The sequence below is a fragment of the Lagenorhynchus albirostris genome, chromosome 11 (assembly GCF_949774975.1).
Source record: "Lagenorhynchus albirostris chromosome 11, mLagAlb1.1, whole genome shotgun sequence".
Classification (NCBI taxonomy): domain Eukaryota; kingdom Metazoa; phylum Chordata; class Mammalia; order Artiodactyla; family Delphinidae; genus Lagenorhynchus; species Lagenorhynchus albirostris.
In genome coordinates, this window is record NC_083105.1 from 102,571,645 (window position 1) to 102,585,046 (window position 13,402).

Genomic DNA, 13,402 nt, shown 5'->3' on the forward strand with positions numbered 1-13,402 from the left:
AACATTATTTACCTACCCGATGATGTCTTCTATTTACAGAGTCAATTAGAAAGGATGAAGCAGCTTAGTGATAGCAAACTCTACACATGTGGGACCTCCTTTTTAATGTCAAAAATTTTCACAGCCGTCTCCCTCCCACCCCCAGGACGGCTGTTATATGATCAGTATCTGCTGATTGATACACAGACACATGATCCCTGCTGGGCCCGGGGTTCACAGGCTGGGGACCCCTGTGGCACAAAGCTACAGACACTGAAAGGCAAATGGTCTCCTCAACAGGAAGTCCACCCATCCCTGCAAAGTACAGGCAGACACTGAGGATTCGCAGAAACGTGAGCATTTCGGAATTCCTGGTAGTAGTCCACAGAATTGTAGGAATTGAGGGCTGGAAAGAAACCTACGTCATTTAGTCTAACTTGATCCTTCCAACTACGTAACAGTAGCGATAACAACCGTCAGATGCGTGACACCCCAATCCCTGCCCCCCCTGCGCCGCCCTGGCTGGTAACCAACCCGCTTCCTTCCCACCCTGTGTCATCCGGCATTTCCCTGCTGCCTTCTGTCTTGCTGGGCTAAGCAAACATGAGATTCTCCTGAAGTCAACATATTCCAGTTTCTCTCTTAAAATAAAAAATGTCCATGAAAAGCAAACTTATAACAGAAGCTAAAAGATAATTAGAAAAGACTTATTTTTTACAAAATTCAATATAAGACTTGCATTAGCCAGTCTTTATGTTTTTGGTGTCCATGTTCATTTTTTTTTTTTTTTTTTGCGGTACGCGGGCCTCTCACTGTTGGGGCCTCTCCCGTTGCGGAGCACAGGCTCCGGACGCGCAGGCTCAGCGGCCATGGCTCACGGGCCCAGCCGCTCCGCGGCATGTGGGATCTTCCCGGACCGGGGCACGAACCCGCGTCCCCTGCATCGGCAGGCGGGCTCTCAACCACTGCGCCACCAGGGAAGCCCCATGTTCATTTTTTTTGAAATTGATTTAAACCAATTCCCTTTAAAAAAAACCTTTAGTGAGGAATAACCTTAAGAACTGGAAGCAGCCACACTCAGTGATGGGACTTGCAGCTCAGCAATTCTGCTGATGCTGGACTCTTCTGAAAAATATATACGCTCACACAGAAACTGCTGTCATGCTTAGATGCAAAAACAATGACAAGCCATGAGGTCTAAAGGGGGATTTGACACCAGTCCTTAGACCAGGAATCCCATATACACACACAGCGCCTGGCCCCGGACCTGGCACCATGGGGGCGCGTGGGCTGTGGCTCCCTCAGGGGCCGTGGGACACCAGCTTTCCACCCCGGAAGAATACAGCCCGACGTGTAACGGTCCCGTCAGCTCTGACATGATATTAGGTTGCTGTCTTTTTAGAATACATTATCCTCTAAGGAGTTCAAGTCCACAAGGGATTAGCACAGAGTCAGGGAAATGCCAAAAGGAAAACCTGCAACCCCTTTCTAGGAAGAGTAAGGTATTAACCATGACAAAATCTCTTCTTTGGAATCTCTCTTTCCTGGATTGACCTTAGGGCACCTGCAGAGCATCGGCCCCGCCCTGACCGTACTCCGGGCCAAGTCCCGCAGGAGCCCCACAGAGGCCCGGGCGGAGAGCAGAGGGCTGTGCACCTGGCCGGGCCGAGGGCCGCGCTGCTGCCGGCTCCCGCCGGGCTTCACTGGAATCGGCTTGATGAGATTGGGGTTGTCGTAGATGGCGGACGAGCTGCTGATCTGTTTGGGCTCAGGACAGGCTTTACACTGAAATGGAAAAAAGAACCTCATTTTTGATGTAGAAGAAGCTTTAATCTTTTAAAAAGAACGCATCTTCTTGCTCTTTATTTTATCTAGTTGGTACTTAAAAAAAAATAGATCTCCATGTACAAAGGAAAATCCCTTACTCTCCTCTGATATAAACTACGTTTGAGTATAAGTCAAATTCAGGTCAGATTTTTCTTAGTTTGTGCAATTCCGTGCCTCGGCCTGCAGGACCTGGAGGCCCTGAGACGCGTGGATGCCTGAAAGGCGGCGGGTCGCCGGGAAGCAGCCGCGGTCTCCCGCTTGCCCTTCCGGGATAAACGGTGGAGGAAGCGCCCCCTCGGTGCCTCGTCTGGGCCGCGGGAGGGGTCTGCGCGCGCCTGGCAGTTGACTGAAGGCTGCAGCACTGCGTCCTCACAGCAACCAGCCCTTTTTAGTCGACAAACCAGAACGTCAAGCCGACCCAAACCGCTGATTTAAAAATCACTAACATCGTCTCTATTTAACAAATGGCTTTTTGCACAGAGTAATTTAAATCCCAGTGTTTGGAGCCACTTGCTACAAATTAGAATCTCTAGAGACGAGAGACAAGCCTCATCGTTTCAAACCCTGAGTCATTATCACACGTTAATCTAACCAACCCTGCGATCGCTCACACAGTGGCATTCGTAACAGAGAGGGCACAGCAGTGATGTCTGGGTTTCCCTTGTTGAAACACCAAATAAAACTCACTGTAAAACGCGGCCTTCTGCACTGTGGACTCCGCGGCATTGTGAGTTTCAGCTGCACAGTTGCGCCCTCGGGCCAGGACACACCTCACGGTCCAGAGGTGGAGTGGCTGGGAATGCAACCTTGTCCCTGGGGTCCCATGGTTCCCGGTGTGCTTTATGGCTATTGGCTGTATTTTCTACTCAAGGATGTAGGCGCCTGGGGCCGTTTACCACCACGCTCACTTAGGCTTGTAAAGTTAACTGCACAAAGGACTAATTATTTTCTGCCAATAATTTGTATATTTGGCACTAGTATTGAATGGCACGTGAAATCACTTTATGAGTCATAAAATATCATTTCTAATTCTTAGGTGAATGATGGCTGCAGGACCCACTGGCCTGGATTCTAAGATGTGGATCACCAGCGCAAGACAAGCGTGTAGCCTCATACAGTCACTGATAAAATGTTGGCGTGAAAAGCCTTTACCGCCGGCTGGCCGCGCAGAGAAAGTGGCCGCTTGGCTCACTTCCGCGAGTGGCCCCGCCTGTGTGCAGGGACCCTGGGTTGCAGACTGCTTCACTGTGTACCCACTCGTGTGGGCCGCAGACAGCTACCCCCAAGGAAGATGGCCGGAAGCTGCTTTCCGTGTCACTAGGACGGGCGACCTACCAATGAGGCTTCACTGTCATGTAGAAGGTGCCCAGACGAGACACCACTGCTCTCGACAGTCTGCAGCTCATTTTCCACTTGTCCAAGTTTCTATGCCTCTCTCGACCCAAACACTTTAAACTACTTGGAAAAACATGCAGGGTTGGAGAAAGTATAATGGGTTCTTGAGAGTACCCGGGCCTTAACAACAACGTCACATGAGCCCGTGTTATCACACAAACACGTGTCCATGAGGGGAGAAGAGTCGGGGGGAAAGTACACTAGAAGTGCTAAAAGCAGACATCTTTGAGTGGTAGGATTATGGGTAGTTCTGTTTTCTTTCTTATAGGCTTGAATTTTCTCAGTGAACATCAAAAGACACAGTAATTTCTTTGATTTCATAAGTCAGAACCATAGCTAGAGGACAACTATTCATTCTTGCCTCAGGCCACAAAACACAAAATCATCTTGAATACTAAACAGTCCACTTATTCTTTTCTTTTCTTTTTCTGCAGTATCGTTGACTTGCAATGTTGCGTTAGCTTTAGGTGTACAGCAGTGATTCAGTTACACACGTATAAACGTATTCTTCAAAACAGTCCACTTCTGAAGGCTCAGCACGTAGCCCCGTGGCCCAGGACCGCTCTGGCCCGGCTGCTGCCCCCGCTCACCTGCACCCCAGCCCCAAGCCTAACCGGGAGGAGGAAGCCCCAAGTCACAGCACTGCTACTTCACAGCAGAGCCACAGGAAGTTGTTTCTTCGGGGAGAAAACATAAAATACCGGCCAAAACAAGGTTTTTAAATTACTTTATTAACTTTGCGTAAAAAGTTGTGTCACCAGGCTTCACTTTATCCGTATCATCTTCCTCCAGCTCCAAATGCTTCCTCCTCTTACTTTTTGGGATTTTCACACATTTACGCGGTTTAGAGTTGGAGAGGCCCTCAGAGGTCATTCAGGTTAACACGCATCCAGACCAGTGAGGTTCTTCTGTAACATGCCTGCTAGTCATCATTCTGTCTCTTCTTGAAAACCTCCGCTAGCAGGAAATCCACTTCCTCGCGGCAAGAATCCTGAGGAAAGACTGTGTTTCCATGTCCCCTTCCTGCACCTGGGGCCCGGCCCACTCCTGTTCCCCACACTGTCTGGCGTGTCCGTGTGTGTTGGGAGAGCAGATGACACTGCGTAAGGCAAGGATAAAGCAGGGCTTCCTCGCACAAGGGGACTCCTCGGGGGCAAATACACCCGGTGGGCAGATCAGAAACCACACGAGGGACAAGGAACACGGGAAGTAGGCCTTCAGAGACGTCACCTGTCGCCAGGTACGTAAGGGAGGAGAGGGCCAGCCTGCGGAGAGGCGGGAAGGCACTTTCGGGAAGCAACACTGTCACTCTGTTTGGGAGGAGTTCCCAGCGTCTGCAGGGGCAGCGGGAGCCCAAGGCAGTGAGGCTGGAAGGGTCACCCGAGACCGTGTGGCAGGGCGCTCGGAGGGGCCCGGGGCTTACACTCTGGGCGGTGAGAAACCGAGAAGGATGTGGACCAGGGCTCACAGGACCGTGCAGCCACTTCTGGATGTGATGTGGCGCCACCTGGCCTGTGACGGCGGAAGGAAGAGCTTCTTCTGTTATCTATCGCACAGTTGGAGCAATGAACATTATGCATATGCCATGTATTTGAACTTATAGAAAAGCAGAGTCTGCACACTGATTAGACCTCTGTCTTCCCTTCATGTCAACACTGTCACAGCCGGATAGAACGGTGTTTCGACCTCAACAAGTTTATGCACAGCGGGAGAGGCTGCCGTGAGTGTAACAAATGAGGAAGAACAAAATACATTCTAAAGGGTAACACACTGGTGAGTGCAGTGGAAGGGACAATCGATCTGAGTGAAGAGATCTGGGAAAACTCCCTGTAAGAAGTGGCGTTCTTCCTGGGCCTCGAAGGAGATGTAGATTCTGAAGGGCAAACAAAATAGAGAAACACTGTGAGCTTGTGGGTACAGTACAAAGTGATGGCCCGAGGTCAGTCCCCGGGACCGGGCAGCGGTCCTGAGTGTGCGTGAGCTCTGCGTTCAGAGGCTCAGGGAGCAGGGCATCACCCGCTCCCATCCCCGGGCCTGGAGACAGGCTCAGCAGCCCCGCAGGGCCCCCTGTTGCAGAGGGTGCCTCGTGACGGGCGGGCGGGAAGCAGAAGCGAGGGCAGAGCTAAGGCTGCAGCCTTTGCCGGGGTCTCTGCACTTTAGGACGGGCGTGTTTGAATCATTTCAGGGGCTCCAGATGACAGGAGTGGCCCTGATACGACGGGGGCGGGGGACTCTCGCCCCGGGGTAGGCGGGCAGACAGGGCTGGGTCTGCCGGTCACAGGCACCCTCCTGGCTAGGCCTCTGGTATCTCAGAGAATTGGCTGGTTGGGGAGGGACAGTCTCTCCCCAGCTAGACTTTCAGCAAGTCAAAACATCATAAAATAGAAACAATACAGTATGTGTGTTTGCGTCTGTGTCTGTGTGTTGGGAGGAGGGAGGGAGAAGAAAGAAAATAATTTTTCTTCAGCGTTTGCATTTCTTATCTATACTGGCCACTGTTATTGCCGTCGTCACAGAACCTAAGTTCCTCGAGGGCAAAAATGGCGCCTTTAAGATGAATCTTCACTCTGCCTGACATAGTACAGTTAGTAAAGTATAATTAAGTCACTGGGACGTTTTTTCACGGCTGTTGAAGAATCAAACAAAATAAAAAGCAGATCCAGACCTTGCTGTTACTGGCCGAAGCTGGGGAGAAAGCAGCTGGGTCGGGGCCGTGACAGGGCGGGCGGGCGACACCGCGCTTTGTTCACATTCGTTCAACAAGCCCTCGGGCGGGCAGCGCTGACCACCTGCGGGACTCGCCCAGAGACGCCCGCGGGGGTGTCTGTGTCCAGTAGTGCGGCCTCTGGCCCCGCCTCCAAGGCACGTGCAGAAGCCTGGCGGCTGTCCCCGAGGAGCCCACGCCGCACACGGCCTTTCTGACTGCTTCCTGGTGTCATTTAACTTGTTTTCTACCTGCCCTGTTCCCCTCCCCTGTCATTTTCTGTTAGCGCTCAAGACTTAGGTTCAGGATCATCTCTTCTGGCAGGAGCACTTCCAGGCGTGCCGCGTACTCGACGTTCGGCCGCTGTGCGCGGCTGCCCGACACGCCCGTGGTCAGGTTTCCGTCCGCCTTTCTCACAGCACGAACGTTACTGATGGTCCGGGCCTGACTCAGTTACTCCACCAGGGCTTTAGGCTCTGTCATTCCGTCCACATTTAACAGCTGGAGCTCTGTGGTGGAGAAGGCCTTTCCCGCCTCAACCTGGATTATCCGGTGCCCCTGGCCAGGCAGGATAAATGCTTCATTCTTTCCACCGACCGCCGATTTTCAGAGGAAGGGGGTTGGATGTCCTTCCTACTGCTAGTGCCCTAGTACCACCAAGGATAGCCATGATTATTCCACACAGGTTGTGCTCATTTCTTGTTAATTTTATCCCGAAGAATTTTATACTAATTTGTTGCTACTGTCAATGGGGTCTTCTTATTGGAGGCTATTTGTATATACGAAGGTTACTGATTTCCCGGGCTGCCTTTGAATCCACATAAAAGCAAACAGTGTTCAGCCTACTACAAGCCGATACAGATTGTATTTCTCCTGCACTTTTGTTTGACGGGAGGAACGGCGCCAAGTCCGTCTCAGGGCGCGGGTCCCCACCGTGGAGTTTAAGCACGCATCGCAGGGAGACGAGACTCACCTTTGCGTATTCGTCTCTGGCCTTGGTGAGCATCCGTAGGATGTCCACCTCCTTGCGATCTCCCGAGCCGAGGCCCACGGGGGACGCTCCCACTGCCGCCCCCGCTCCATGGTGCGCTTTCAGCTGTTCGTACTGAGTGAGGCTAGAAAAAAGGAAGGGAAATCCACACCAGAAAAGCCAACTCAACACAACCGGTTTTTGAAACCATCCGGTTCTCACCCAGTTGTTTTTATCTTGTCATAATCACGTTAGAAATAAGACTGCTGGAACTGAAAGAAGAAACATGGGAGTTGAGGTCCCGAGTACACTGACCACACGGACGCCTCCAGAGCGGGGAGGGCCACGCCCGCCCGGGCCTGCTTTGTACAGAAAGTTAATGACGCGTGGCCTGTGGCGGCTGTCGCACCGCCAGGGCGGGGCTGAGCAGCTGGGATGGAGACCGGTCGGCCTTGCAAGGCCGAAAGTATTCACGACTGGTCTTTCTCAGAAAAAGTTTGCCAACTCCTCACTGAGAGCAGTAGAAAGGACTCATGTGTTGCTGAGGAAACCCAATTTAGGGTTCTCAAGCCCTGGGCAAACCACACGGCAAATCGGGCGCCTGCCCCTGCTTCCAAAGGGCCTTGAAGGCAAAGCGCGGCTGATTCCAGCCCCTCGAATCCTGTGGTTTAGAAACACAGCGAAGGTTCCACCCCGGGAGAAGGTACGAAAACATAGCAGTGAGCAGCGCCTTCTGCTTTCCTGAAAACAACACAGAGGGAGGCCAGGTCGCGCCTCCGTGCTACAGCGCGGCTGAGGGGAACACTGCCCGCTGCGTGGGCTCTGACTGCAGCCCACGCTCCTTCATAATTGCCGCGACGTTTACGGGGAAGGAGACCTGAGGGCGCGGTGGGCGGTTCAGTTCTAAGGGAGGACGGGCAGGGAATCCACACACGTCGGCGGCTTGTTGCTCACCCACGACCAGTTCCCAGCCCCGGCTGTGAAGGAATCACCGGGGAATCTGACAGTCTTTACGTGGCCTCTTGGCCGGGCAACGGGGTGGTTTTTAATCTGCGTGAGATCCTGCTATCGTCATCCATTGCACAGTTTACAATAACATGGGTGTTCTAGGAACTCGCTGTTATGGTGGTAAATGCCAGTTTGAGCACAGCCTAATCACCACCTGCAGTTACCTAAAACGGGCTCTCGCAAGCTAGGCTTTTCAGAAATCAATACCATTTATAAACAGCCCCCCCCACATTCCACATTCTGGGGTCACTCTCTAGCCAGTTCCTCGACCCGGGATTTAAAATTGAAAAATGGTTCTTCTGCAGACGGAGCTGCTCTGTCGACTCCGCGCTGGCGGCAGGCAGACCCTGTGTTCGGCCGAGTCCGGTCCTGGGTCAGATCCAGCATGTGCAGGAAGCTCATTTCCTTCTGGGGCTCTAAACCATCTGCGTAAGTGCAGGGAAATAACTGCGTCCCAGCGAGCAGGCCTGGGGCTCAAGGACCCGTGAAAGGGGCTGATGGATCCCAGAGGAGACGGCGCGCTGACCCGGGCCTGCTCTCGGGGTCCTCAGGGCAGCGAGAGCGGGACAGGCACAGTCATTTCAGTTTCCCCCAGGGCAGACTGGGGTGAATCACAAGGCCTCGTGAGATTAACAAAAAAAGAGACTAGTAACGAGAGAGAGACAGACAGAGAGAGGGTCTGTCTACTGATCACTAAATCAGTATTAGCTCAGATACTCCCAAAGGAACTGAAAATACAGACTCTCCGAAGCCCTCGCAGGGTCAGAAGGGAGGGAGGTCTGCGCCCCACGGGCAAATTTCAGGGCAGGAAGGATGTGGGCACCCCAGAGAATCTGGGACAGCCTTTTAGAAGGGCTCTGAATGTTCTCTTCACTGAGATATACTGATACCTTTCCAAGGGAGAAAGCTGCTGATTTACAAAGGAGGATAATATTAAGGTGAACTACCATCTGGAAAAATTCATATTATAGATTCTGCACACGTGCAGGAAAAATGAGGGGAACCCTTCTACACAATAAATCTTACCTGGTGGAAATATAAAACATTGTCAATTTATGTTTATTTTTCATTTATTAAGTAATGGTGAATGTGTTCCTAACCACGGTGAAAAGGACTGCTGTCAGAGACGTGCTTTGTTTAGATTACAGCGTAGCTACGTACACTTAGAAATACAAAGCACCAGGTCCTGACAAACACTCAGCCCGCAGCACTTACTTTTTCATAAGCTCTGCAATTCTTTGGCATTCTTCCTTGTCGTAAAACCAAATTCCATAAATGGACACTGAAAAAAACACATCAAACCAACCATGAGCATCTTCAAAACTACAAAATGGAAAGACATTCACTTTCCATCTTGAGGGAAATACATACTTCTTGAATAAATGAAACCAGTCATTGGAGTTCAAGCTTGAAAACCTCGCACTGGGGCTTTTTAGGCCCACAGAGAACACACGCATGTGCACACACACGCGCACACACACACTGAAGTATGTTGTCCTTAAAAATACAGCACCTGAACACAGCAGGCATGCGGCGAGCGCTTCTTAAGTGGGTGAACAGACTGAAAACGAGCCTCCACCCTAAGCTCCAGCCCTGAAACGTCCCTGCCGCCGCAGGCCCGGCGCACACCCACGCACGCTCGTCTTCTTTGTTAAGTATGGGAAACCTGAAGCACAGATTAGGCCTGGAAGCCTCCGTCCCTCCCCCTTCTCCCAGGAAGGTGTTAGTAACTGAAAGATCGGCTTTGAAAGCCCTGAGTGAGGACACGGTGCAGGAAAAACAAAATTCAGTCATCGATCTCTGACTTCAAAGTGTCTGCACGTAATATTTACAACTGTTGAAAGATGAGGTGCAACTCTGACTGAATGATTTAGTAGTGAAAGAACACTGTGGCATAATGTAGCTGCCACTGACTCATTTAACAATTTTCAAACAAATTATATACCTTAATATGTGCCTGTCTAGGTCATTTTTATAGCAAAGGCTAAACAGGTCCAAAATACATTTATAAATATCTAGTGGAGGATCTGGTGGCATTAGTCATATAAATAATACACTAACTAATAATACATTAGTCATGTAAATAATACACTAACTATATATACATGTTAAAAACACTTCACTGAAAGAGCTGCCACGTTATGGTAGGGCGATGAAAACCAACGTATTTTTAAAAGAAATTATTTTAAAAATTTAAACTTACAAAATATTTAATTATATGACTATAATTTGGTCATTAAAACAGCTGTGATCTTTTGACAACTTTTCCCCCCACTCCCCTGACCAGTGACTCGGTGGGCGTTTCTGCTTCTTGTTAGTCAAGATTCAGAAATCAAAGGGTACCGGAGATGTCGCTTTAGTGCTGTGTTAAGCAGATGTCTTTAAAAGGACCCTATACATTTGAACTATCAACTTGCCTAAAGGGGGCAACGGCGTCAACTTCTTGTGTGATTCGAGCACCAGGAATCTTTATCTTACCTGCGTGTGCGGGGGGGGGGGGGGGCAGCTTTTTCTTGATGGAACCATTGTGTCCTCTTAGAAACACACACACATATGCCTCTTTGATACATGGATACTCTGGAAAAAAGAACGTCTGCGTTCTAAAGCCTATGCGCTGAGAGCCTTAACATCAGAAAGAAATTCTTTCATCTCAAGATCATTAAGCAAGTCTCTGAGAACTCGATCCCAGGCCGTTCCCGGTCCATCAACCCTAATCCCCAGCGCCAGCTGCCCCAACAGCTTCCCACACGCCGACCCACCTGCTCTGTGCCCCCCGAGCGAGAGTGGATCAGGTCACCGACATTCAGCGACTAAAATATCCGAAGACGTTGTATGCTTTGGAGGCTTTAATCCTCGTTACAAAACCAGGATCCTGCTCTATTCTTTGGTTAGAGTGAAAGCTTCCTTTCCTTGGAGAGGGACTTCCCAAAACTATCAAAGCAGGAAAGAGGTAACAGGGGAGAGAAACACACAACTAAGAAATTCGAAGCCCAGTAGCAGGGGAAGAACAGCCATTTGTGTCTCTTCAGTAGAACATATAAGTAGAAATATTCTGGGTGCCATTTTGGGGGATGTTACACATTTGTGGCATTTGACATAAGGAACTAGGTTCTCATGAGGACTGGATGCCAAGGAAACTGTTGATAGAAATAGAAAAGCGGTTTGACGATGTTATTACTACGAGAAAACTGAAATGCAGATGGAGGGGGAAGATGCTGTGAACACATCTTTCAGATGTTGAAGGGGAGGAAGGGAGCCTCACGGAGACACTGTGGAGATTTCCTTAGGACCTGACCATTTATCTCTAAAGCAACGTGACTTTAAGATTAAAACGGGGTCATTTTGAAACGGTTCTTTTCACCCCAGTTAATATGCAGTTTGAATGTACAGTTTAAATAGTCAAGGAGGAGAAACAGATTTACCAACAGTCCTGGCTCCTGAAAGCAAAGCAAGATAACGGGTAGAACTGGGCCTAACTTTTTCTCCTTAAAATAGTTTCACAGAGAGAGCCACATTCCACCGCAGCTCCCGCCTCTCAGGCGCACGTTTCCAGCCGGGACAAGCCTATTTCTGTCCTGAGCGAGGGGCACTGGAGCAGCTGGTGGTGGCCCATGCAAACCAGAGCCTGTCACCGTCAGGGAGGTGAGGAGCCGACGGGCGGACACAGCCCTCACGTCTCACCCCCAGTTCTCCTGGGCGGCCACGGGGCGAGGCCGGCCTGGGTGGGCAGCAGGCGCCGCAGGGAAGAAAGAAGACGGCCAGGTTGAAAAGGACCGGGGAAGGTGGTGTGGTTCTGGCATTCTCAAACTTGGAGTGATCGCCGTCACCTGACACGAGGCACAGCCTCGCGGGGCGCCGAGACGGGACCAGCAGAGGTGCTCTGAGTGCTCTGGGACCCACCATGCTGCGAGCCTTCCTCCCACCCACCACGCCTGGGTACCGGCCGCTGCCCAGCCGCCCCGCCGAGGTCCAGGTGGGCTTTAAGGGCACTGTGGTATGTGAGGCTCAGCTCAGCTGTTCCTACATCACTCTTGGAGGTAAGAAACCCCACAGTGGAGCAAAGAATAGGAAGACCCTGAACCGCCTAATGATGCCCACATGAGACTCCCCGCGCTAAGAACACGTTTGGGGGCAATCTTCTTCCTGTCGATGAACACAGGACTTCAATAGCAGAGCTGTGAAATTCTGCCTAAAATTGCCCTGTCCTGGTTTACGTCATGCTTTGGAGATCTGGGGTTGAAAAAAGCAATGTTTGAGGCAACAGGCAATGTACCATCGCCTGATCATATCTGTTAAAACACCATCTATTAACACCTTCTATTTTCCTCTTAATTCCGCAAGAAAGATAAGGAAAGCAAATTTCCATGTTAGATTTCATGTCTGAATATTGTAGGTACCACAGACACGAGAGAGAGCAAGCTGATGGTATTTGATACAAATAGTTTCTGCTTTTTTAATGTCTCTAGCAGCAAAATCCAAAGTTGATCAGATTTTAAGAGGCTAGTTGAGAGGGTCACAGAGGGAATGGCAAATGTCCTTGACGCACCTTCATCGGGAAACCTCTGACTCTCGTTAGCATGGTGCGTGAGTTCATTCTGGAAGCTCTCTGGGGATTTACCTCTCTAGTTTATGTTTTAACAAATATTTCTATAAATCTCTCCTTTTAAGACATTTGTCATTTGTTCCATATTTGACTTCAAATAACTTTCAACTCCAAATCATGAAGGTGGCTTGCAATCTTTTTTTTTATTACTATAATTTTTTTTTTAAAGTTATTTATTTAATTTATTTATTTTTGGCTGCGTTGGGTCTTCGTTGCTGTGCACAGGCTTTCTCTAGTTGTGGCGAGCGGGGGCTACTCTTCGTTGCGGTGTGCGGGCTTCTCACTGCGGTGGCTTCCCTTGTTGCGGAGCACGGGCTCTACGTGTGCGGGCTTCAGTAGGTGCAGCACACGGGTGCAGTAGTTGTGGCTCGTGGGCTCTAGAGCACAGGCTCAGTAGCTGTGGCACACGGGCTTAGTTGCTCCGCAGCATGTGGGATCTTCCCGGACCAGGGCTCGAACCCATGTCCTCTGCATTGGCAGGCGGATTCTTAACCACTGCGCCACCAGGGAAGCCCCGGCTTGCAATCTTTTAACGATACTCATGCTACTATTTATGCAACTTTAAAATGCAAGGCCTATCGCCATACAGTTAGCAAGCAGATAAGGCATAACTGTGTGGCTGAAGTTACGTAGGCAGGATAAGGGTGTCTGACTCGGTAATGCTCTCCTCCCCGCTCCCCAACCCACCCCGCCCTCACTCTCTTTAAAAATAATCTCAGTAATTTCTCTCAGAAGGATAGGAAATATATTTTTTTTAGTCAGTAGGCAGCAAAGAAGGCATTTAAGTTCTCTCTTTTCACTAGGAAAGCCATGGCAACCTGGCAGTGTAAATTACACAAACCTCTTCTGGGCACTTAAGGATAAGCCAAAAATCTCCAAATCCCTTCAGACCCCGTTCTCTTCACGAAGCCTTTCT

General features: G+C 50.2%; 1 protein-coding gene across 5 annotated transcripts in view; it reads right to left on the reverse strand.

Annotated features, from left to right (window-relative positions):
- DCP1B (decapping mRNA 1B) overlaps positions 1-13,402 on the reverse strand; it is a 50,496-nt gene that overhangs the window by 5,267 nt on the left and 31,827 nt on the right. For 4 of the 5 annotated variants that reach the window (XM_060164438.1, XM_060164441.1, XM_060164439.1 and 1 more), the window contains 3 exons: positions 9,099-9,165; positions 6,879-7,020; positions 1,636-1,764 (listed from right to left, as the gene is read on the reverse strand). In XM_060164438.1, the coding sequence (XP_060020421.1) occupies positions 1,636-1,764; positions 6,879-7,020; positions 9,099-9,165 (338 nt within the window). The remainder of the gene's footprint in view (positions 1-1,635; positions 1,765-6,878; positions 7,021-9,098; positions 9,166-13,402) is intronic. The other variant, XM_060164440.1, reaches the window with a different exon arrangement.